Raw genomic sequence first — 27,101 nt, 5'->3', positions numbered from 1 at the left:
ATTTAGGACTCAGCAGCCCAGCGAGCTCCCGGAGTGCTCCCTGATTGGGATTGAATGTCCATTTAAACTGCCGTCCAGCCACCAGGGAGAAGGTAGGGGGGATAGCAGGAAGAGAGGAATAATGGGAAATACAAGGAAAAGGAGGCGTATAGGAGTTAAAGAGTGTGTTGTGTTGAATGAGAGGAGGGGATTGCTCCACAAGCTCTGATTTGAAGCCGATACTTTTCTCTCCTCTCTTTTTCTTTCTTCCCTCCCTCTCTCACTCACTGCGTCTCCATCATCTTTCTTTTCTTTTTTCTTTTTTAAAAAAAACTCTCATATACGCCTCCGTAGGAGAAGCATTCCTCCTCTGGCGCTGATCCAAGTGTCAGAACTCAGTACTCGGTATTCTCAAGGTGCGCTTCTAGAAAGAGGGATTTTGGAATTGAGATGATTGGAGCTGGCACATCCGTGGGGAGGGGAGGCAGGGAAGGGAAGAGGGTGAGACGGAGAGAAAGAGACGGAAAGGAAAACGGAGAGGCGGGAGATCACACATGTACAGGAGAAGACAGTACCTTGTAGGAGAACTCCTCCATTCTTTCTGAAGAGGGGACTCCCCGTCCACAATGGAGGACTGGAAGAAAAGAAGGAGGGATGGAGGGAGAGACAGAGACAACTGGTCAATCATCTGAGCAGGTTGCAGCAGCCACACAGCCCAGTGGGCTTCATCATGAGGCCGATAGCAAGGCAGGAATTTGAGCCCATAAGCCAGTGCTTCTGATTATAGTGATTAGATTCCCGGGTGTCCCACTGTTGCCATTATTCCCTGTGATTACCTCGGAGAATTACAGCCTCGCTGCTGTAGTCCATGGGGGTAATTTCTCATGACAACCCCCCATTGCCCGCCACTGGTCCATTCACACACATAAAGAAAAAAAAATCTCATCAGCACACACACACACACACACACACACACACACATTAAAGCCATGTCACATATGCATGTTTAAGATGTGTGTTACACATTAATACACAGACGGAGCCGCTCGTGCACACACACACACACACACACACACACACACACACACACACACACACACACACACACACGCCAAGCCAGGGTCTCAGTTTAGGTGATCATTGCGCCACTAATGAGGGAGGTAATGACGGCATTTCTCACATAGACAGAGATGTCTCCACTCACTCACACACACCACACACACAGGCACACCACACACACACACACAAACACACACAATGAGACAATGGATGTCGTCCTGCTGGTGAATCCATAACTCTGAGACAAGAGGGGAAAGAAGGGATAGGAAAGGGTACGGATGGAAAAAAGAGAGAGGCTGGAAGAGCTTTTCCAGGTTGAGTGGTCTCTAGCTCCACATTAGACGGCACATCTGACTGACTGCTCCCTTGTTTTTTCCCTCTGTAGCTAGACAGGCTGTTCTCAAACACAGTCATTGTGTGTTTGACAGCATGGACCTTCGACATATGTAACACACACACACACACACACACACACACACTTTTACACAGACAAACAAGATGGAAAACACCTGGGGAAGCTGTGAACTCTGAAAAGGCACCCCAGTCGATTGCACTCGTGAGTTTCTTTGTAATGTGAGTCCTGTTTTATGTTCTGCTAAGCAGCTCAATGAGAGGATTTGGACGTCTGCACTTGTGATGTGGCTCTCACCTCACCAGATGCAGGGGGATAATGGACTTTCAGGCTACACACACACACACACACACACACACACACACACACACACACACACACACACACACACACACACACACACACACACACACACACACACACCCACACACAAATACAAAAAAGCAACAGCAGCGAACGCAAATTTCAGCCCTGAGCCACCTGCTGTTGCCATGGAGAGTTGCCACATTGCGTTGCCACGGCGATAACATATTTTTCCTGCACTAACAGCCTGTCTGTTTTCCCTACTACCCCAACTCCACCCACCCACCCATCTCCTTCACCCCCCCCCCTTCCTCTGTCTCTCTCTCTGTTTCTCTCTCTCTCAGCACCTATCTTACGCTACATGTGTTGCCATGGCGGCGTTCCCGTTGCCAAGGAGACCCTGTGCATTTAATGCAGTGGGCGAGGGGCTAAACTCGTGGCAGAGACTCTTTCTGCGACCCCACCCTATCACCCCCCACCCCTCACCCCACAGCGTCTCTTTTTCTCCCAAAAGGAGGGGAGAGGAAGGGGGTAAAAACAGAGGGTGAGAGCTCGTTCTAAAGCCCCTGAGACGCCCGTCTCTCCTTCCATCCATTCCATCCTGCCTCCTCCTCTCATCCAGATGCTGATGGGGTGTGAAGGAATGCACCATGGAGCTGACCTCCTACCCAGCATGCTCTCCCCCTCTCTCCGTGGTCCCATCCATCCATCCACACACACACACAAACACACATGCGCGCACGCACACACACACAACACACACACACACACACACACACACACACACACACACACACACACACACACACACACACACACACACACACACACATGCATACAGAACCAAAGCAAGCTGCAGGTGGGGGTCGGCTGGAGTGGTGTGAGTTATTACAGTCCATGAAAAATCAAGAGGTGTGAGCGACAAAGAGTAGAGGACAAAGAAGCATCATTGCTCTCCGTCTTCCACTCCCTTGCCTCGTTTTCTGCGCCCCTGAGCCCCCCTCCCCTCCTTTCCCCTCTTCCATCCTCTTTCCATCTCCTCACGCTGATAGAAAGATAGATAGATAAATTTATCTTCTCCTTCTACAGGTTCATCTTCTGGTTCGTCTTCCACTTCCCAGTGTAGAACCTCTTGAGACAGCCCTTGACCTTAACATAATAGACATGCGATGCAACCATTGACAGTCATTATACTTGATAACATGGTGTTTTTCAGTGCTCTTGAGGACGATATTGTGTTATATTGATTGGACCTACCAAGTTCCAAGATGTATATCAAGGAAAGATTAAAAAACAAAAAAACAAAAACCTTCTGACAGACGATAACAGTGGATTTTCATTTAATGATTTTAAAGAACGTCACATTTTTTAACACATTTCTTGATGGAAACATGAGTCTTTTTTGGCATACTTGATAATAAGCAGTTTTGTTTTTTTTAGCTGTATGACATGGTCCTCATCACAGTTTTCTTATGTCAGTCAAAAAGTTCTGGAATGGAATCTCCATCTCTATGACAACCAAGAAAAAGATAATGACAATAAAACAAGGGATTTTTTTTTTTTTTGTAATCAATTCACTAATGAAATTATGGCACTTCTCGATGCAGTTTTTATTATCTCGTGGCATAAGAATGTAAAAGAGTGTAGTTGCAATATCTGACCCTGTGTTCACAGTGCCCCCATTGTGCCAAGCTGTTACATAAAGGTTTATAGGGTGGTATTAATCACCCCGAGTCTACTGGACCTGGATATTCTCCTTAGAGCACCTCTTAAAATGTCTCTTAAGTTAGAAAACACTGTATTCAGTCTTTTAACCTTTGCTGAATGAGGTTCTAAAACCCCAAGACAGTGTTATATGAATTATTCTAAACAAGATAAATATTTTCTGGTTTTTGCCATTACTTTAAATAGAAATATTACATTTTGAGCGCAATGGTATATGAGTTTTACTAACACAGTTTGACATGCTTTACATTTTTGCACACTTCTCGACATGAGTCCGGCATCATTAATGTGATGATGGAAAGGTTTAGGGAGCACACAACTGGTGTTCTTCTTTGAGCCCATTAGTGAAAAATTGTCCCTAATGTACATGCTGTGCTTTCTTTACGTCCTTCTAGCCACTTTGCTAACACAAATCATAAATTCTTGGGTTGATTTTTCCAGACAGGTGCTAGGTTTCATCAATATAAGAAGGGTTTATATTCTTTAAAAAAGTCAGTGCAGAGAAATTTCAAAGTTTCTTATCTTATTTAAAGCAACATTAAGATGTCAAAGTTTTGCCATGGCGGCACGTTGGCGCAGTGGGTAGGGCTGTCACCGCACAGCAAGGCGGTTCTGGGTACAAGTCCCACTCTGTGTGGAGTTTGCATGTTCTCCCTGTGTCTGCGTGCATCCTCTCCGGGTTCTCCGGCTTCCTTCCACCTCCAAAAACATTAACTTCAGGCGAACTGGCCACTCTCAAACTGCCTGTAGGTGTGAGTTTGTGCTTGAGTTTTGACTGTCTGCATGTAGATCCATGGTGCATGCCCGGAGTATCCCCTGACTCATGCCCCAGTCGCCTGGGATAGACTCCAGCCCCCAGTGACCCGAGAAAAGGTAGTGAAAATGGATGGATGGATGGATGGACAGATGGGCTTTTTGCCAGTGTCACTGAAAGCGGTGAGGATTTGGCAGCTTTCAAAGTTTACAGACAGGGGTCTAAATACATTTACTTTCAAAGGGCAAAATTGCAAGAAATTCAGAAAAAATTAAGGTTATGAAAAACCAATTATAAATTTGGTCACTTTTTGTGTGGAAATCTTGGTCATTAAGTACTTTCTGATGAAGAATGCTTGAAACTCTGCTCAACAACTGTCAGATGGATGTCATAAGGCAAGCAATTTCTGATCTCTGCTGGGACCCAGCAGCTGTAGCGATACGTGGAACAAAATCTTAATCTGCATCTATTCCGGCCACCAGACTCCAGTGGAGGTTCTTCCTCAGAGATGTTCCGCTACTATTTGAACTAAGTTTCCTCTTGTGACCTTTGGCTCAGAGAAACTGCAATTCTCATTTTGAAATGCTTTATGACATTTTATCAATCAAACAATAGGGAACATAACTGTGAGATGAACTGCCAATACATACCATCCTCGGTTTGAATGCACACACACAGACAAACACAGACAAACACACACACACACACACACACACACACATAGTAAGAAACGGACTCTCTTACCCACTATATGACACAATGCAAATGAGCGACCTCCTCCCTCTCTGTCACCCTCTCCCCCCTCACTCCCCACTCTCCTCACAACATACCGCCTCCCCTTCCTTCTCATGTTCTGAATCCGTCCTCCAATTTGTTCCACTTCCCCATACCTCATTGTTCAAAATGACACTTTTACATTTTATGGTGAACCAATTATTCTGTCTTACACAGTCCGCTGGCTCTGCAAGCCAACCTGCCCGGATCAGCTGGGGAGTAGGGTGGTGGTGGTGTGGTATTCATAGAGAGAGAGAGAGAAAGAGAAAGAGGGAGAGAGAGAGTAAGAACAAGTGTAAGAAAGGGGGAAAAGACACGTACTACTACTCTCACTGATGCCTTGGAAGGGTTTGCCATGGTGAGGGTAGCGTAGAGGTCAGAAGAGGAGAGTGAGAGAACGTGGAGAAAACAACACAGGTGGATGTTGTGAGGTATGTATGGGGGGTGGGGGTGTAGGAGAATGAAATGAGTGCAGACAAAGGAGGATTTAATTGAATGATAAAGTGGTGAAGAGAGAGTGAAAAGAGTAGGGAACGAGGGGAATAAATCACAGCATGGATAAATAAAGAAGACGGAGTAGAGGGAGCCTCACCAGTTGTAATGTATGCCTGAGGATGAGCGGGATGGTGTGTGAGACATTAAAAGAGGTAAGGGAGTGAGAGGAGCGGAACGGAGGAGTGTTAGGAGCCGGAGGAGAGGCGGAACAGGGGAATGGACGGGAAGGGAGAGGGCGAGCAAGTGAACAAGTGAACATGTTGGGAGAAGAAAAGGCAACAAGCTCTTTTACCTGTGATGAGCCTGAGGGGGAAGGAGATGGGAGGAGGGATGGGAGTGAAAGCAGCGCGCAGAAAGATTTAAGGAAAGGATGGGGTGGGTCAACTTTATAATGCCTGGGGCAGGTGGGTGGAGAGAGATCGACAGATAAAGAGAGAGAGCGAGAGAGAGCAGGATGGGTGGAGGAGTCTGCATGGTTCATGACGTACTGCACCTGGAGATTATTTCTTCAGGTATCAATTCTTTTAGAAAGCAACGTCAAATCTTGAAAAATGCTTTTCCATTAAAATAAATCCAATATATTTCACGTATAATGATAAGACTGGATATTGGTAGGCATTTCTTAATTTGATTACATTTAAAAGCAGAAATTTTAACTTGACGTGACTGGATTTGACTCTCATGGAAAAACTTAGATCTAATGAATACCAATATCGTTCAGCACAAAGAAGTTTCCCAGAGTTTATTCTAGGGGTGCACATTTTATTTTAAACACTCTGTTTTCCTCTGAATAGAAAGTAAAACAAAAATTTTGTGCACATATCCTCCAAAGCCTGGAGGATATATCAGTGTTAAATACATTTATGATGCATTGTAATATGTCATTAATGGTCTGCTTTAACGGCTGCATCACATTAAAGTGAGTTTATTTTTCATTGTTATTATATCCACCTTGCTGATGATTAATTATCACCAATCTTGTGTTGACACATTATGGAAGCACCAAGGGCAGCCTCTACAATGTCATAACAATACTGTGGTATGACAAATAGTGTACTATTTCATTTCAATTAATTAATTAATTAATTAATCAGTTTCATTTTAATTAATGTGCAGAAATGCAGAAAGACCAACTTAAATTAAAAAAAAAAAAAAAAAAAAAAGCTTGATTTTTTGTTTTCAACAGGGATTCATCCATTTTTTTTCAGACATGGACGTTTTGATAATTTGGTAAAGAGAATACCAATGTTGTTCTTTTTTTAAAATTTATTTATGTTCTACGGGAGGTTTCTCAATTAACTCAATTTTAAAAATGATTCAAAACTCATTATGCAATCAACCAATCAGCTGAAGTGTCTTACCTGTGATGAAATGTTTGAGGAAGAGTGGGTGGGGAGGTAGAGGGCGTGGCCAGGCCAGGTGAGTAGGGGTGATACGGCGTCTTCTTCAGTGCCTGGATCAGGTTGTGCCTATAATCTGGATCTATGGACCACAGAGAGCCTTTACCTATGCTCTGAAGGACAGACAGAGACAAAGAGGGATGGAGAGAGGGATGAGAGCAATGTCATTAGAACTATTTAAAGCACATCACAAACACACCAACGCTAAGCCCAAGGTCCGCACCTGGAGCCAGAGTCATATATACACAGCCACCTGTGTGCAGAGCTATGATTCCCATATTCCCCAGGCAGATGATGCTCAGAGGATTCCGACTTTATACATCTTCATGAAGCTTTGCAAAATATTTTCCAATCCTCTGCATCCGCTGAAAAAATCTGGAGTTTTTTCTGATTAAGACACAGGGAGTCTCTTTAACTTTTTCCACTCCAGAGGCAACAGCGGTGTGTATTTTTAGATCAAAGCAGCTCCCCACCACTCACCTAATGAAGCTGTCTGCTCCCAATCTGACTGAAACCAGCCTATAGATTATAGAACTGAGAGATCTCAGACGGGCCGCCATGAAAATACATTACCCGTCTCTATCTTTCTACGACTTCGCCGCACTTTCATCTTGTCATCTGAATGTGGCAAAACCTGGAGTTTGTGCATGATGGAGGCTGAGAGCGGCAGGAAGAGGGAGAGAAAAATAAAATTAAAGCCATCCTGCCTCTTGCTCAGCTCACTTTGTACCACTCTGTGATGTGATACAGCTACAGGCTGCAGGCTGGGGAGATGTCATGACTGCAGGCTTCTGATTTCAGCAAATACTGCAAGGAATCTATTAGGAGGGAAATATCAGATGTACAAGAGATGCACATGTGAGCATTAATTGGAGAAAGAGTTTGAGAACTGAGGAGCATTTTGTATTGAAGTGGATGAGAGTTGCGCACCTGAGTGCAAGGTGAATGGCACACGGGGATCTGATGACACCGAGACATAACAGAAGTGGATTTATTTTCCCTGCACTCGTGCTTCTGGGCTGTTATTCCTCAAATGCCTGAGAGCTAAAATGAAGTCAACTCAGGGACAGAAAGGTTCTTGGATAGATCTGACAAACAGACACAAGTGAATGAGACAGACTTATCAAACAACTCTAAGTGCAGTGAGGAGGGAATTCAAGAGAAGCTCACAAGAGATCATATATTAAGCAGTGAACATAACATATTCACAAAAATTAATTATCACATGACATAAGAACAATTTTTAATATTTCTTCTGAAATAATCAGCCCTCAAAGTCACCAAAAAGCTATTCTAAAGTAATATAAGATGCATGTCTGGTCAGGACTAAGGATTCTTTCCTTCACCTTCTCACTTCTACCTTTAAAATGTAATTTCAAACAAAACTTTTGACCACCCCCCCATCCAAGTTGTGAAACCTTTTAAAATACACTGAAATGTGTAAAAATAAGAAGTTAACAAACTTTAATGTGCAAAAATGTTGACAGCAGATACTGTTCTGTTTATTAGTACCAAAGAAATGAGTGAGGGAGATGGCACAATTCAAATGGGACATTGTGAATGCCCATGAAGAACCCTTGGGTATCTGTGAACCAGTCAAAGTCAAACACTGTACACACCTCAATAGGACATCTGACCTCGTGAAAATGTAAGAAGCTAATCCGATGTGTGGGTGCTGCTGATTTTTGTCCTCCAGTCTTGGCATTAGCAATAAAGTGGAGTTGAACACAGGCCACATATAGCATGTTTTGCAGGGGGGATTTGTATGGAGACTTCCCTAGGGAGTGTGATATTACCCTGCATGGTATGCTCCTGGGAGTGCTTCTATTACTGCCAGCAACGCCTCTCCTGGAGTGCATGATATTACACACACATACGCTCGCGTCAACAGAGGTGACCCCCGCTGGGCCAAATTTCCCCTTGCACCTCCAGCTTGCCAGCAATGTGTGTGTGTGTAGGTGTGTGTATGCCTACTGTCTACTACCTGGTTGGCAGCCGATTAAATCAATGCTCTCTACAGAATCTCTATCTGTCAAGGCTCTTGCCTCTGCCAACCAGCCAGCCAATCAAAACGCTCGCTCGGGCAGCCCCCCCCCTCAACCCGGTCGATAGGCCAATCACAGGGTGCAACTCACAGGAAGGGCTTGCCACCTGGGTTATAGCAGTCGCCTTGGTAACAGGCATCATTTGGCTTGGAAGAGAGGGGAGGTGAAGTGGACTTTTCATTTTCTGACAAATTCCCAAAGTTGAGAAAAAGGCAGCATGTCTCAAAAATCGATTATCGCCAAAGTGCCTGAGGTCAGAGATTAGCTTTGAGTTTTCAGTGGGGTTCAACTTTGATACTGTATGACAGTTTTTTTAAAAATAGCTCACCTCCACAAGGTGTATCTCACAACGTAAAAGCAGGTGATAAAGGACTGCAGTCCTGACATTCACCCGACACTGTGTTTGTGGTCTCCATTTATGTTATTTTCTCCCAGCATCCTTTGAACCTTTGAGCCTCACTCCTCTCACATAAGCACTGCTTTCTGGATGATGTGTTTACAGTCGCATGTGTGTGTGCAGGAAAATAATCACTGCAGTGTTTGCTGCTAAAGAGCAGGATTATACAACAAATAATCCACAACTCTCAACATTAACCCTGACTTCTAAATATATTGCATTCCGTATGAGATAAAGCCGAATGGGCCTTGCATTAGACTTCAAATTGCAAGTTTTAAGCAATGTTACACAGAGCAGAAATTGATTTAATTATATGTATCTGTGTCACTACAACAGTTTTGATTAGGAAAGCAGCCATTTTCATTTGCCTATGTGCTGTCAGACTGCAGCAATGTAGAGACAGATCCTGATGGAAATAATATCAGTGTAACGTGTCTGGGACAGATCATAAAGTGAACGGGATACAAAAGGGGAAGAAGAAAGAGGAGACAATGGCAGAGAGAAAGAGAGAGAGAGATGATTGTGTGTTGCCAACATCTGTTTCCTGTCTTATATAAGCTGTGGGGGCTGGTCTCCTTTGGAAATGGTAGATATTAAAAGTCCTGCTGCCACTGACCTCTCCAATAACACTGTACTACTTCCCCTGCATTGCTATCTGTAATTCAGTCTCCACACGAGAATCACAATCACATTGGGCCTCTTTTTTTTTTTCTTTTAACTGTTTTTCAAGTGTTATGTCAAAATACTTTAAAGTTTAATCAGACTTAAAATGCATGTGTGCATGGTTTGAAGTGAAATAACAAGCCAATCTGTCAGACAAGTTGAACCAAACTGTGCATGGAAACAAATGATTATTCACCTCTGTGTACGGACACACTGTGTCTGAAGGATAAAGGTGTTTTTTTATTTTGCAAAAATGGTGAAAGATTCAGCCCTAAAGCCTCACAACTGTGGCCCCGTCTAGGCAACATGTTCAAGATACAACACAACAAAGGCGTGATGAGAAAGCGGAGGCAGAATCCCACGGTAAGGCTTAAAGGTAGGATCGGGGTGTGTATTTGTTGACATATCGTGCCTGTGGCTCCAAATTGAAGGCTTAAAAAGCAGCTAGTAGCAGTTAGCAGCTAGCTAAAAGCAAAACAGGCTGAATGGAACAGACGCTAAATGTTATTCTATAATTCTTTACTAAACACTGCTCGCCATTAACGTAAGATGACACAGTCAATGCAGACACAGCTGTGTTAGCGACATACTTGTTTTGCTAGTAAATCACCAGCTTACATTGTTCCTCCATTACCTTCTTCAAACAACAAAAATGAATCGTCATCATTGCAGCACTGTTACACAACCTCGTATAAAATGACAGTGAACTGGTGTGAGATGGAATGTAAGGACAACCAAAAGATGACAGTAAAAAACTGTTTTTGATCCTTAGCCTGAATAATATTAAAACAGCTTATTGTGGGTTAGTGAGGATTTACTCAGTCCCTGTGTTTTTATCATGACAGCTGTTTTCCAAGCATGGAACTGAACTACAGTGCTCCCTCGCCCAGTTGAGCATCAACACTTGTGACTTCACCTCATCGCAGATTTTTGGTAGGCAGTCACGTGATACCATACACGCATTCTATTGGCTCACGGCACCCGGAAGTGCGATACGTTCCATGAGTCTCGGACTTCCGTGAGACACAAAAGTGCTTTATACAGTCAATAAGAGTGTGGGAAAAGGTAATGCAGATAGAAGGTGGTTTAATATCAATATGGGGAGGGCTCATAAATGTTTAAATTACCGTAAATAATAAGATGAATAATTTGTTGATCTGTCGCGGAATTCCATTAATCGTGTGTGGTTCCTGGAACACTCACAACCGCGAGAAACGAGGGCGCACTGTATTCTAACTAACCAATGGTTCCTACTTCGTATTTTATTTCATGACAGTGGATCAATAGTACGCTCTTAAACATTGCAATAGAAAACCAGAATAAGTCTTAACTTCTCTTGTAGGGCATCTTCCGTTCTGTCCTTTCTGTCTACAAAGACCAAGACAGCAGTGTATTCATCCACAGACAAAAATAGTCCCACACAAATTTCCTCTTTTATGAGTAATTTAAAAATGCACGAATAAAAACTAATTTCGATAAAATTACAGAATTTGTTTATAATCTTTACCTCTTTTTAAACAATGGTAATGGCTATGCTAAGAACTGGAAGCTTCAGGTGATCCAGAAAAATATATAACAAATGACTAAACAGTGTTATTATGCCATTATTTACTATTTACTGACGACCACTGAAACTAGAGCTGTAAATAGTTTAATCACAATAAACATGTCAACCATTAAACTGTGCAGACTCCAACAGTTCATGTGGGCTGTTTATGCGAGGGGGAGTAAATTTGGTCTAAACAAAGTCATAAAATTAAATTTAAAAAACATACGATGAACAGAGAGCACACAGCTGCCAGTCGACAAGGCGACAGCGCAAGAGAGTCAGTCATCCAATGCTTTTCATGTGCAGCATGCTATGCTACCAATCTCAAGTATTATGACTTCATATAATTCAATAATGGATACGCAGTCAGAAAAGCAGCATTGACCCTGCTAGTGTTTAAGCTGATTACGCACAACTGTGATACAAGGATTCCTCCATACTTTCTGTACGTACACAGATAAACAGAGGATTATCAGTATTGTATACTGTAGCTTAATAACAGTGTGGACCAGATAGATGTCTGAACGTTGATTAAAATATCCAGACATGAGGTCTGAAGCAGATAAGTGAGACGAGAATTACAGTAGAAGAGGGGAAATGTTTCACAGATTAAAAAGAAGAAGATCAAAACATTTCTTCCAATAAAATTGCTCGACACTGAACGACAAGTTGTTTGACAGTACGGTACATTTAAAAATGGACCTGGGTGCTATGTGTCAATATCTACTTAAGGTTTGCTGACTGGTAACAAAACTGCCTTCCCATGTGGTTTTAATTTCAACCAAAGTTTGCCCCCATCTGTGTTTCTCATGTATGTATTTTTAAATTTCAGTCTTTTGCATCAGCTTTTACAACTCAGTTAGGGATTTAAGTCCCTGCTTCGCTCAAAGATAAATAAAGGGAAAACATTTATGCTTTGCAGGTCATTTGGAAACATTGGGGACATTTCCAGATTCCCTAAAGACATGGGCCTACTGGAATTCAAAATATTTGATCTAGTTCACAAGACTTTTTCTTTTCTTTTTTTTACCAATCTCACATTGTGTAACTGTTCCCTCAAACTTAAATCTGTGACTAGAATTTTTCATACATGCTCATAAAGTGTGTGCAAAATGCAGTTTATGGGCAGCCCAACCTGGGCCTGGTCCAATACAAGCAACTCCCATTCCAGCTATAATAAGTTGTCATCTCACAGTTAATTTCAGGAAGGTAATTCGGGTTCTGGTTCTTTCTCAGTTTATCATGGTGGCATAATTTTCACATCTATGAAAGTTCTCCAAGGACACTGCCAAGAACAAATATTACTAATGTTTAAATTGCTTCCCTTAGGCTGCACTTAACAAATGGATTGTGACATCCAGGTTTGTCATCACAAACCGCAAATGTTGGGTTTATATAATATACAGTACAAGGTAAGTAAAACAAACAAAAACAAACCATTTATGTAATTTAATGGCATATTAAGGTGGTATTAAATCTTCTTTTGGTTTAAGCCCAGCACTGACTTACTGTCACCTCATGAAACTGTTACGGATAACCTGCCAGCACACAACTGACATTTAGACAACCGGTATTCTGTCATGTTTCTCACTTGTCATATAATACATCTAATTTCCTACATATATTGCAAATATCTGAGTCATTAGCTTCTAAATTCTCCATTCATCAAACAGCTGAATTTTTCTGCAGGTCAATACTGCGCAGATTCTGTTTAAGCATTTCATGGCATTTTTACTTGACAAAAACAACAACAAGAACCCCCTGTTGTTGCTGACAGTAAACTAGAACAATAATGAAAATCATTGAAAATATTGTTGCATGTATTTCATTTTCTGAAAATATCTTCAGGAAGAAAATATACAATTACAAAATACATAATGAGGCACAAAGGCCTGCCATTGCTTTTTTTTTTGTCCCTTTACTTCCTTGTTTGATCGCATCTCAGCCTAAAGCTGTCATCTCTACTGAATATATGCACATTTGTCCACTTGCATGCATTTAATCCGTTCCAATATCCTGGGAAAATTAAGAGTTTTCAAATCATATCAAGTTTTGGTGATTTGAGAGAACAGCCAGTGAAAGCATATTAATTTTAGCAGATACATTGGTAGCAGCAACCTGCTGACAAATGAAATAAAAAAAACAACAAAAAAAACACCTTAATCAGACAAATGTGAGACCACTCCAGATGTTCAGAGTTAAAACACATCAAGAATGAAGGACGCCTCTCATCTGAAGAAGGCAAGACTGAGTTAGAGATGACAGACTTAAGTGTAAGACCCAGAGAATTCATACTGAGACTTAGATTACAAAACCGCCTGTTGTCTCTGCTGTGATTTCATAAGAGGCTTTGAGAAACGCATCTCCTTGAGTGGTTGTGTGAGGGTGTGTGTGTGTGTCTAGTACTGTTACGACACTGATCTTCAGCGCTGACCCAAAAGTCTGAGGGCAACAACACTTGTCATTAAGGCATGTCATTCAACACAGCAAGGAATCCTGTTTGTAAACAACTCCATGGAAACCGTGGGACTCTCACGCTCTCCTCACATGCACAGATGACTGACATGAACACACACACGCACTCACGCACACATGCACACACATAGAGGAGGAAGCTTATTCTAAACCAGTGCCCATCGTGTCATCTGCCTGGATATGACCCAGAAACACACTCACTGGAACAAATAGGCCACTGTCATATTAATCTCCACCTCTGTAAATTGATGGAAATATGATTTGGTGCATTCACAGCAAGTCATTTCTCCTTGCTTCCTCCCGTCTCTCACTATCTCTTCTCCTCTGTCTGCGTCAATCCCTCACCACACTAACTTGACTTCCCCTTCCCCGAACCCTTTAGTCCCTCACAAAGGGGAGTAACGAGCAACGCAACAGAAGAATAAGCCTGACCGTGTGATTGCAGGGAAAAGGCACAAACAGGTAATCACAAAAAGCAAACGCAAGAAATAAGGAATATTCACATTCATATATTCCTCAGTGAAAAGCTTTGAATGGTGGAGTGTGACTAAAATTACAGAGATTCTGTAATTGCGGCTTCAGATAAAGCACAGCACTTGGCAGGTAGAGTGGGAGTCTGCAGAGATGTGCCCTCATTTCTTCGCCGACACAGAGCTCGCCTGTTTGTGTCTGTGAGTCCTTTTAAGCATTCATGCATGCTTTACAGCGTGTGTGAGTTCGCACTGTGTTTGTGTGTCAGACATGCCCTGAGTGTGTTTGGGAGTGTGTGTTTGCTCATGAGAGGGGGGGAATAGGTTTGAAGGGTTAATTAGCGTGCTGTCTTAAACGGTGTGCAGCGACAGGAAGACAAGACAGGCTGTCCTTGCCAAAATCACCTCTGCACATGCTGCTCACTCACACACACACACACACACACAAACACACACACACACACACGCACGCACGCACACACACACACACACACACACACACACACACACACGAGCATGTGCGCGCACACACACATACATGCATGCACACATGCACGCGTGCCTAAGTCAGGAAAGCCAAATCAGTTTTCCCGTTGCTACAGCAACAGCATACTTTCATGTCAACTGCAATCCAGTTACTATGGAGATATGTATACAAGAGAAACTCTGTGCCGTTGTAGTCAAGGGCCAGATGACAGCATATCGGGAGGTTGTGTGCACAGACACACACATGAAACACACACCACATCGTCTTCATCCTTCATCCATTTTGTTCCAGAAGATGCCACACACACACACACACACACACTCACACACACACACACACACACACACACACACACACTAGAGGGGTTCAGGTTCACACGCTGGTCAAGGAAAGCAGAAAAAGCTCTCGTATCCCCTGGTACAATCTCAATCAAGCTAAAAAGGGAAAGCTAGCATTGATCGTCCCTGTTTGTCCCCCACCCCCAACACCCTCGGGTGAGATGAAATCTAAAGTCTTCTGGCATCTGTGTTATTAAATCCTCCAGTATTAATTTAGCCCTAATTGAGTGAGGGATTCATTCCCCGTTTACCCCGAGTCTTTAATGGAGTCAAATCTGGATAGGAAATCCACTATAAAAGACTGTATTGAAACTTAAATCAAAAGCGAAATGCCGTTCCCACTAGGGAAGACGAGAATGTCTGAGTGAAAGAGAACTATAAAAGCAGAGATCATCAAGTATTGATAAGGCCGAATCTGGTACAGCTGTAGACAAAATAGAGAATATGTTTGACTTCAAGATGGATGTGACTGCAAACGGCGGATAACTGTCTGGCAGCCAAATAAGTTACAACCACACATGATAGAGCGAATAATGGGCTGTGTGTTTACCGTGGCAACAGTGTTATTTCACCAAATAACTATTCAGAATACGATCGATCGTGAGGAAAACCGTGAAATGGTTTGAAATGGGGATGAGCATTACTGGGAATAGAGCTGGTGGTTGAAAGGAAAAATGGTCACTTTGTGCTTTTTACTGTTCTGTCAAGGAGTAGCAGGACTTCAATGAAAATAGTGAAATCACAATATTTAGAATAATTGATATTACAAATACTAATTTAGGTGCACAGTAATGTTTTGAGTATAGTAAACGCAATATATCTAGTAGAAACTTACAGAATTGTGCGTATGAGCACAACATTAATTGCTTGATTCTGCTTTGGAAACCTTATCTGTATCTTTGAAGGAATGGGCATTTATAGATTAAAAAAATAATCAATACTTGCTTAAAAGAACTCAGTGATCAATAACTGTCATTTTGTTTGAACTACTATTAGGATCATGGTAAAAATGTTTTCATGGTTGGTTTATTATTGTTTGAAATCAATGTCAAGAAGTAATACCTGTTTTAACCAGGAGAGCTCATACTGTACCGACAGCTACGCAAGTGGGAATACTTAGAAATGTTTAGAAATGTTTTAAATGCTTCATTCAAAGCCAAACTAGAACAAAACATTCCATTTCCATTTTCTGTTTTGAACACAAAGAAAAAAAGTAAGAAATTCTTGAAAACATTAATAAAAACAAAAACGTTTATCTGAAGATGACATATGCAAGATTCCCATAAGAAATTCATCAGTGACAAACTCCCATTCCTTTGGTGTAGTATCCCAGATAAGTCACTGGAAAACATGACTCACCTTCAGAGTCACCTTAAAATCATGTTTCGACCAAAACAACACAAAAAGTAAAATTGAACCTCCAAGTTAAGGAGTTTTGATATCACAATAATACTTTCATCTCAGTTTAGTTTTTGTTTTAATCAGATCCAGTATGTGATGGTCTAGTAATCAATATTGCAGCCTAATAATCAGCCTAATTGAAATGCTAATGCATGCGTGTTTACACAGCTGATCAGGTCTTTACCTGGCTCCGGTCCTTATCCACCTTCTTGAAGCACTTGTTGAGCGACAGATTGTGGCGCACAGAGTTCTTCCAGCCTGTGGGGGCGCTTGCAAAATAAGGAAAGTGCTCCAGGATCCAGCCATAGATATCCTTCACTGGCAGTCGCTTGTTTGGCGCGTCCTCAATGGCCATGAAGATCAGACAGCTGAAGGAGTACGGCGGTTTTCGGTTGACCCCTGCAGCCAAGTCGTATGCTGAGTGTGGATCGCTGAGCAGGGGGTCGTCTGGAGAGGGAGACGAGGAGGAAGGTGAGCGGGGATGTTGACCGTCGGGGTCTTGCAGAGGGGAGACGCTACGCAGCCCAGAGTGGCTGAAGCTGTTGAGGAGATCTGTGCTCTCGTGGAGCCAGGAAAGGCTGGTGAGCTCCTCATCCTCGGCTTTGGAGAAAGAGGCTGACAGGGACAGGGAGAGGTCGGCCGCCTCAGCCTCAGAGGCAGCTGTGGCAGCATCGACCTGACGATATGGTGGGCTCATACCCTGTGAGGCACTGGCGCCGCTGCTGGGGCTCTGGGCCTTCTTACTGGGGGGCATGGTGGGTCCCATCCAGCCCAGGGCTCACTCCTGGAGGACAGCAGAAAGAGAAGGAAGAGGAGGTTGGGAAGAGGCAAAGAAGGAGGGAGGAAGATGATAGAAGGAATGTAGAAAAGTTAAGAAAGGGTCGGTTAAGAAAGTCAGTTATCTTCACACACAAAGTGTTAATTTTTGTTTAAGGCCAAAGGGTGGAGACACAACTGTGAACATACACCCAATTAGGATGTGTTGGATCTGAGGGGCAAATTCATCATATTTCTTGCAGCTTTTTATTGTGCTCTGACTGGGAGGGCAAATTTAGTGGTTCATTGGTTGAGGAAGTCTTGCCTTGTACAACCACCCTCTAATTACTGAAGTACCAGCAAAGTATTGACATTACATGGGGCTGCTGTCATAACAAGTGGAATATTGTTTAAGGTCTAATGGCTGAAGGGTCACAGAGATTATTGGCTTTAACATCATTACAGTTGGACTAAATGCTAGTGTCAAGGTTGGAGCTACAGAGGAGAGCAGAATAAACTTTAACAGCTGGATTCATAACTTGACAAATTTATTGAGAGTTCAGTGGTTAGAATTGGTTCCACACCAGGGAATGATCTAGATATGATCACAATCAGGGGGATTTCCAAGAAAAAAAAATTAAACCGTGAGTACAAATCCCACCAAATCGCAATCATCAATTATCCTCTGAACTTAAGAGAAAACGCCATGCTTGTTAGATGCAATAAGAGTGCAGTAATTGAAGGGGTATCACAACACAATCAGACTCTCACAACAAGGCTTTTGATTGTCTTCTAGCAGAGGCAGCTGTGGGAAGTACCGAGCAGCTACAGCTAAATGTAATCTGCTCCACTCACCCTGTGAACATGTTTCGCAGTCTGGACACAAATACACACCCTCACTAGGATGGACATGTGACCACAGAAGCACGCACACAAGAGACAGGGCAGAAATCATGTTTTCCTGAACACACGTTACAGCAAAGCAAGGGTAAAAGGAAAGTTCACAAAATTATGTGAATGTGCACAAGTACAAAACTAAACACACACACACACACACACACACACACTCACACACACACACACACACACACACACACACACACACACACACACACACACACACACACACACACACACACACACACACAGAGCAGTGCCATTAATACATGAGGATTAAGTCCAGATATGTTCCGACTGGCTCGTGTGGCGCGATGGCTCTCTAATCCAAGGTGATCGTTGGCCGATCTGTCCCCTCACTCTTCGTGATTGACTGACAGCTGTCACCCATGGCAACCTGCTGTGCCGTGACAACTGTCACTTCACTACAGCTTCGGCTGATGTGTCTCCATGGCAACAGAGCAAAACAACTCAGCTCGTTCGATGTTTTTCTTTCTCTCTCTCTGTGTGAGTCTCCTGTATTTCTCCTGGTTTTCTATCAGCGTTGATAACTCTGCTTAACGGTGTTGATAGGCTGTGGTGGAAGGACTGAGCTAAATATAGAACCACAATGTATAGCTTCTATGATGGCGATCCATGTGTGATCCGTGTATAGTTGGCTCACAATCGCTCGCCGCTCCATCCCTCCCTCTCCACGGTGCTAGGAAACGCTTCACGGAGCTGCACATCTTTGATCTCCTCTCCACTTCTCCTTTCACATCTCAGACTTGCTTGACAGCATGTGCGCTCATTCAACAAGCTGTACCTGTCTGAGGTGCAATGCTGTTGCACCAATATTGACATTGAGCATAATGAATTCAAATTGCCCCAGTGAAAATAACAACGTGGCTGAAAATAGTCAGCGCATAATCGAAGGGATGGGCAGAGTGTAGCGGGTGTGTGGTGGGCTTTAAGAAGGTGTGTGTGTGTTTACGCTTGTGTTTGAGACGCTTGTCACTGTGTGTGCCTTTGTCTTAAGAAAGGCACCATAGTGTTGCTGCTGGTAGGAGTCCACTGGAAGGCAGAGATGGCTCTGATGCTCTCCATCCCCTCTTCCTCCTCCTTGTTATGTTGCCATAGCGGCAAGGGGGCCATGAAACATTACGGCTGACAGTAAAGTCATCTCATTTTACTGTTGCTATGACAACAAACTCCTCACTGTTGGTTGGGGCCAGAGTGAGCTGCCGCCCAAGCCTCGTGCCTGAGTGTGTGTGTGTGTGTGTGTGTGTGTGTGTGTGTGTGTGTGTGTGTGTGTGTGTGTGTGTGTGCCACCATGTCTCCCGTGGGCTCTCATAAAGCTTAACGCACTCAGTTCTAAACAAACTTTCATGCAACTTCTACGACAGCCCCTCAGGACCAACTGTGAAAGGACAAAGGCAGATATCGCTCAATTTCAGACTAAATGATGCCTGTAGTGTGTGTGTAAATGCATATGAGTGTATGTGTGTGTGTGTGTATGCGTATGTGAGACGCATCCTCACATTTGTCTGACAGATGGGACTGTGCTTTTCTCTCTGTCTTCTTCATTCTCTGGATGTCTTTTGTGTTTGCATGCTTTGTTTTGATTTGTGTTCATCTCTGTTTGGCATGTCCACATTTGGCTTACCAGGCGCATGTGTTTTGTTTTTTTTCCATGCGTTTGTGTTTTGCGCATCGGACTGTGAGCACATGCTCCATCCGAGTGTCTGTGCAAACGGATGGGAATTTAAAGCATCTGTAATCCGTGCAGTGCGTCTCCATTGTGACCCCAGCAACACACTGGTTCTTTCTGCACTCTAAAAGACATGATTCAATTAGAGTCAATAGGTTTCTCCATTAAAACACTTGGTAATTTTTAATTTTTTAAAATTTTATATACTGGTTTGATCCCCGAAGGGAAATTAAGAACACACACTCTAACTACTGATTCAAACGCATGCATACATATATATTTGTGAGTACAGGCCCCTGTATCACACACACACACACACACACACACACACAAGGGGGCCTGTAGGCATGCAGGGGAGGTACAGTGGCAGGTAGCTCCTTCTTGGTGCGCCTCAAATGAGCAATTTGTAAAGGGGACGGCACCTTGCTCAAGGGTGCCTTGGCAATGCTCCGGAGGTGAGCTGACACCTCCCACTGTCAGCTCACCTCCGGATATTTTTTGGGGTGGCGGGAGCGGGAATCAAACCGCCGATCTTAAATCATAGGACGACCCGCTCTACTGCCCGCTTTACCACTGAGCCACTGCGGCCCTGTTAAGTCCAACTCTTCCTGTAATTATGCTGTCATGAATAAAGGCTTCATGAAACTGTCAGGTAACAAAGGCTGAAAATTAGTGCATGATCTGAGCACTTAAACTTCTTCCGCCAGTGAAACAGCCTCTGTTCAATAATTTTAAATGACAGCGGAGGCTAAATGAATAACAAATTAACACAAATTTATCATCAGAAAATTTAATTAAAAAACAATTTTCAATTAATTGTTGTGGTGTCACATTGAGAACTCTTGAGGAATATGACTTTTGCGTTCTAAGAACTTTTGATTGATATATTTTTGTAATTTATTGAAGTTTGGAGGAAAAAATTTGACTAAATGTATATATGTCATGAATATTTTTTTCCATCCACAATACACGGTGTTTCACCAAGAAGCAGCTTAATTTTAGTATATAAAGTAAGAGTGGTTTCATTGTACTCCTCTGAAATGGAAACCGCGTAAGCAAAAGTAACTCCAAGGTTAATTTTTGACATAATCTGAACCGAGCAACCTGCAAACTGAGTTCTGATTAGAATTTATTGAACTATTGTTTTCAATTTCTAGAAAGCATTTTCTGATTATTTCTATTGTTTATAGAAAACACATTTAATGTAAAAAATAATGACTTAATTAATTACTTAGCAGGGTGAAATTAATGCCAGGAGCATCTGTCATATTAAATTAAAGGACATCCTAATGACAAGCAATCATCACACACTCTTTGGACACACCTTAGCATTCAGTGGTTTTTATTTATTTTTATTACTTTCTACATTGTAGATACATACTGAAGACATCAAAACTATGAAGCAAGATATATGAGTAAAGTAACAAACAAAAATTGTGAAAGAACTCTAAATATGTTTCATATGTTAGATTCAAGATGGTTTGGGATGAGATGGACTGCAGGGACTCAGTACCTTTAGAAATCCTTCAGGGCTGTTGGAAAACCATTTCAGACCACTACCTCATGGAGCTTGAGAATGTCAAGAGTATGCTAAGCAGTCATCAATGCAAAGGGTGGCTATTTTGAAGAGTCTACATAAAACATAGTTTTATATTTATATAATAGTTTAGATGCCTTCTGTGTGAATCTACAATGTAGTGATAGTCATAAAATAAAGAAAGCCATTAAATGAGAAGGTGTTTCCAAAGTTTTGATCGGTAGTGTGTGTCAGGTGATGCATCTAATGGATCAAGGTCACGACAAAATAATATAAAATTTGAGTTTCTATTTGGGGTACTTGTTTTTTTATTGGATCTACTCATTGACAAAAGCTTCATCATTCTTGGATCCAGCTACAAACAGACTCAGCAACCAATGATGCACCACTGCAATTAAAACATTATATTAATCAATACGTCAATACACCCCCACCATCATTTGACGAAATGAACAGACACATAAAACCAAAGTTTGTTGCAGATTCTCGAGTTCTTAGTGCACCAATTAAAATCACCAACCCTCACGTTAGACGATGCACCTTGAAAATCAAGAATCAAATTTCAATTAAGTAAATTGTTTTGTTTTAGGTTTAGGTTTTTGAAAAAATGTTGACGTACCCCGCTGACCTCTGAGACTCTCTTAAGGGTTTGTAATTGGAGGCAGGGGCCACAGCATCTGCTCAAAGGGGAGAAGGTGAACTAGCTCCTTTGGGAGAGAGAAGGTGTCGGCTAACTTCTGAGCTCTAATTGACAGGATAATCATCTAACAGTGCATCCGTGCTCTTGCAGATACTTGTCTAAATCACACACCACGTTTACATAATCCTCGGATGATCGTTCCCTGATGGCAGATTTTTCTATTTTTTTTCCTAGCTCGTATGCGAGTCGAGTGCCGAAGCCAGAAGAAACATTTCAATAAAATGCCTCATTTTGTTTCCTTTCCTGAATGGTGCTGCAAAATTAGCTAAACTGACTTTCAGGGAAATGCCTAAGTCATCAAGTCACAGAACCCCCAAAACGACATTAATGCAGAAATATTAAAATAAAACCAACGAGGGCTGATGACATGCTGTCAGCAGTGCACATAAACTCGGCTCTGGGCCTCAGCGGACTGAAGCGACTATTACAACTTTGTCAGTTTGATCGCAGCTTGTGAAATATGTTGCGTGTCACATCCTCCCGCTACTCGCTTTGCTGCCAATCTTCACTATACAGCCCAATAAAGCCAGCGGCATGAAAATAATCCCTCTAACCCAAAATGGACTAGTAATAGTAGTACAGGAGATAGTGATGAAGAATGGAATAGTAGCTGGTACGAGTTATTACTTTGCAGAGGGGTGAGCTGAACCTTGTGGCTCCTCTGGCCACAGTGATAAAGGAGAGAGTCAGATGCACCGAGGCAAAACTAATCTGGAGTTTTGATGACAAAAGGACGACCTTTATGCCTCCTACACATGCTGGATGGATGGAAGGGGAAAGGGAGACCGACATGGAGAAGGGGAAAATGAGAACTCTCTCAGAGACCAGAAAATAATAACTTATGCTACATAGAAGTCAACACCAGTTGTAGGAAACCTTGTGATGTTCTGCATTTTTCAACCCATGAAATTGTTCCCCTTCTCCATATTTCCTGCTTTTCCCTGACGACAAATCTCAGGGTTTCAGAGGGCTTGAAAGAAGCAGAGCAGGAACAATCACATCCTGTAAGGTCTGACTGTGTCTTCCTTTTATGTCAGCTACAGCAGCAGAGACTTATGGAATAGAGGTCAGGGGTCGGGATGTCCCAGAGGACTGCTGCTAACCCCTTGGTCCTGGCTGCTGCTCGGCACACAGTTGCACATGCATGCACACACAAGTAGAAACATCCACACACTCAGACGTGCAAAACACCTAAGCTGCCGTCAGACCAAACTGGTCCTCCTCTGAGGGCCAGTTTGGTCTGACGGCAATCCACCAGAGCACCGCTGGACTGGTTCATACTTGAAAAGCAGATGTTCAAAAACTAATTAACCTTGAGAGAGTTCCAATAAAATATTCACCAACGTCTATGGAGGGTATAATCAAGCACTGAAATGACTAAATGATTCATGAAATTTACAAATTATTTTGTACTTTTTCAGAAATCGCTGGTGGGTTTCTTTGCTGGATGTAATTTTCACAGGAATAACAGACTTCAGATGCTTAGTCAGACGTTTAAACTTTACTTTTCACTTCTGTGTGCAATACAGTTTGTTTCTTGTAATAATAATGATGATGATAACAATAAAACGATCCTCAAGAAAACTTCAATGTCTTGAGATGTTTTAATTCAACCTGCTGGTGGTACTATAATAAAAGTCAGGGAGGGATTCTGTCAGTGGGATTCATCCTCAGGGGATGTAATGAACGACTGTACAAAATTTCACGGCAATCCGTCAAATAGTAGTTGAGATATTTCAGTCTGTGGTGGACTGACAGACTGACTTATTATCCCTAGAGCCATGGCTCGTTTCCAGATTCCAAAATGCGAGGATTGGCAGCTTTTCCTCTGTTTTATGCCACAGTAAATTGAAAATCTTTAGGTTTTGGAAAGTTAATCTGACAAAACAAGCAATTTGAGGATGCTGCTTTTGGCTCTAAAATGTTCAATTTATTATTATTATTATTTTGCACAGTTTGTACAATATTATAGTCCATTAATCAATCATGAAATAATCAGAAGGATTAATTAGCGATGAAAATAGTTTTTAGTTGCAGCTCTACATGTCACATTAAGTACAAAATCTGGTGCAGCAATAATGTACCTATAATTAATTAATGGGGTCTAGAATAAAATTGGTCATTATTATTTCTCTGCGCCCAAAACACGTGTTTGAGTCGGGGGCAGTCTTGCTAGAGGATTAAACATAGCCCCTCTGTCTATTGGCAGAACAACTAGGTAGATAATGAGCAGATGATATACAGTGTATTTAGGGGACCTGAGCCCCAGAACTTTCAAACTGAAAAATGATAGCACCAAAAGACATCAATGGGGCCACGGCTTACACTGTAATAACGGAACCACTCTGTTTTAAAAAGCAGGAGAACACACGGCACCTCAAAGCTCGGAAAGGGCACGTGTAGGAAAATCAAATATTGAGATTGAATAATTCAAGACAACACCCACAGCCTTCGTCCTCCAAAGAAGCGAACCAACAAAGCAAACAGACATTCATCGGGCAAACACAGACACAGTTTGGTATGATTCATCAGCAGCAGCCCGTTATCATGAAGTCACGCTCGCCGTTGCTCTCCGAGGATGACGAACAATCAGACACACACACACACACACACACACATACACACACACACACACACACACACACACACACACACACACACACACACACACACACACACACACACACACACACACACTGAGATACGGACTCTCAAAAGCAAACTGAGGTTGCAAATGTGAACACTTGAAGGTGACTTATGTATCTATCTGTGTGTGTGCGTGCATGTGTATGTGTGTGTGTATGCGTAGCCTGGAGGTCCCTCAGTGGAGCGCAGGAATAGTGTGTGTGTATGTGTGGTGGAAATGCTGCAATGGTCAGGTCAAGCTTAAAAAAAGCCCAGGCCCAGGGCTCTGGACCGCCATAGAAATAGAAACGGTCATGACAAACTGTGGGCACGAGTGCATCACCCGTTTGTGCGCAATCATGCAGTTGCACGCCTGCTCAATTCATAATCTGGCCATTCCAATCTTTACATAAAAGAAAATCGCTCTCCTGCTGAGATGATCTACGTGCACCATGTAGCTCAGATCTATTGAAATACCAATATCTAATAGTCTGAGAGGCTACTTTGCCTTGAACCGTTTTATGAGCAAAGTTGATGCAGAAAATATTCATTTACATGCATGCCTCTGTTTTCACCAAGCAGTGATCATTGCTTTTGATGGTTAAAATGACAAACATAGCCAAAAGCACGAATTAAACCATAGTGTAGCTTTATCAGTAAGCCACGGGGTGAGCTCCACTAAAGATCGTTGGTTAGAGAAAGAAACACTCTCAAACCATCCTGGGGATTTTCAAACAGAGTGGTCACTCACGTCAATAAGCTGATTGTATGTCATAGATCCTGTGTATCATAAAGAAAAAAAAACTATTTCAAATTGAATTGATAGAATGAATTCAACCCTACAGTTCTTTCTGGGGATATTATATTTGGATTTTTTTTTTTCAATATGGAGCAGAAGGCATGGAGAGATTAGATTAGCCTAGGAGCATCATGTCATTTCTCCATTTAATCCATACACAATAAAAAAAAAAGGAAAAATAGCAATGCGTGTGCATTCTTTCAGGCATGACTATACATTTCTTATCTCCGAGTTACTGTATTATAAAACAAGTGAGATAAATTGTGCGTTTCAATACTAAAATACTTTTCCAATTCGTTCTAAACACAAACAAATGTTTCATTTGACTCTTGAATGGAAGGTGAATAAACACATTTACCATAATGTGAAACTATCCCATCAAAGTCACCATCTTATCTTGAAGTTATTAAAAAAACAAATATAGTGCGCCCTTGCGCATTTGCGCATCAACGCTTGCGGCTTTACCTTATCGTGGATTTTTAGAGGGCAGTCACGTGATACCGGATGCGCATTCTATTGGCTGACGGCATCCAGAAGTGCGCTCCGTTCTCTGAGTCCCGGACTTATGTGAGAGACAAAAGTGCTTTAAACAGTTGATAAGAGTGTGGGAAAAGGTAACACAGATAGAAGGTGGTTTAATATCAGTATGGAGAGGGATCATAAACGTTTAAATTACCATAAATAATAAGATAAATAGTTCCTCGCTCGATAGCGAAATTTGTTAATCGCGTGTGGTTCCTGGAACGCATTAAGCGCAAAGAACGAAGGCGCGCTGTACCACAAATTTGATTAGCTTATCAACTTAATAGTTTTGAAATGACACCAGGTTTGTCACATTTGAAAAAGTAAGATGACACCTGGAAAAAAAAGTTTGATATGATGCACAGATTTAATGCTTCAAATAGATTTGATCAAATGCTACCAGATGACAAAAAAGAGTAATACTGATTAAAAGATAACAGTTGTTCTCTTTCTTGCCACCTTTTCCACATGTCTACCCCCCTTCCTTGCTACCCCTAAGGCCTCCCTGTCTTTTCTCTCTGACAGTGAGCAGGTCCCTGCTGGCGCTCTGTGCTCTTTTACAATATTGTGGGATGGGAGAGAAGAGAGACGGGGAGAGAGTGAGAGAGGGAGGAAAAGATAGAGTGAGGGAGACTGCCAGAAACACTATACGATATCAAAGCCAACAGAGCCTTGAGAGCAGGGAGGGAGGAGTGAGGGTCAGACAAACGCACAGGGAAGGGCCCGGTGAACTGTTTAAACAGAGGAGCATGGAGTGGATGCAGCTTTGAGGTGGTGAGAGCTTTTCAGCTGGATGTCCTGCAGACAAACAGAAAAAAAAACCTCTATCCCTCTTTCTGTGTCTGTCTGTCTCCCTCTCCCGCCTCTGGCTTTTTCACTTATCTTTAACAAACAGCAGCTCAGGCTCTC

The 27,101-nt window shown here is 42.4% G+C and overlaps 1 protein-coding gene across 1 annotated transcript in view; it reads right to left on the bottom strand.

Annotated features, from left to right (window-relative positions):
• ches1 (checkpoint suppressor 1) overlaps positions 1-27,101 on the bottom strand; it is a 57,607-nt gene that overhangs the window by 11,645 nt on the left and 18,861 nt on the right. The window contains exons 2-4 of the mRNA XM_068342069.1: positions 16,851-17,450; positions 6,803-6,954; positions 555-613 (exon numbers count right to left, since the gene is read on the bottom strand). Coding sequence (XP_068198170.1) covers positions 555-613; positions 6,803-6,954; positions 16,851-17,432 — 793 coding nt within the window. The 5' untranslated portion in view covers positions 17,433-17,450. The remainder of the gene's footprint in view (positions 1-554; positions 614-6,802; positions 6,955-16,850; positions 17,451-27,101) is intronic.

The sequence above is a fragment of the Antennarius striatus genome, chromosome 19 (assembly GCF_040054535.1).
Source record: "Antennarius striatus isolate MH-2024 chromosome 19, ASM4005453v1, whole genome shotgun sequence".
NCBI lineage: Eukaryota > Metazoa > Chordata > Actinopteri > Lophiiformes > Antennariidae > Antennarius > Antennarius striatus.
The sequence above is the reverse complement of the archived record's forward strand: the minus strand, read 5'-3'. Positions and strand labels throughout refer to the sequence as shown.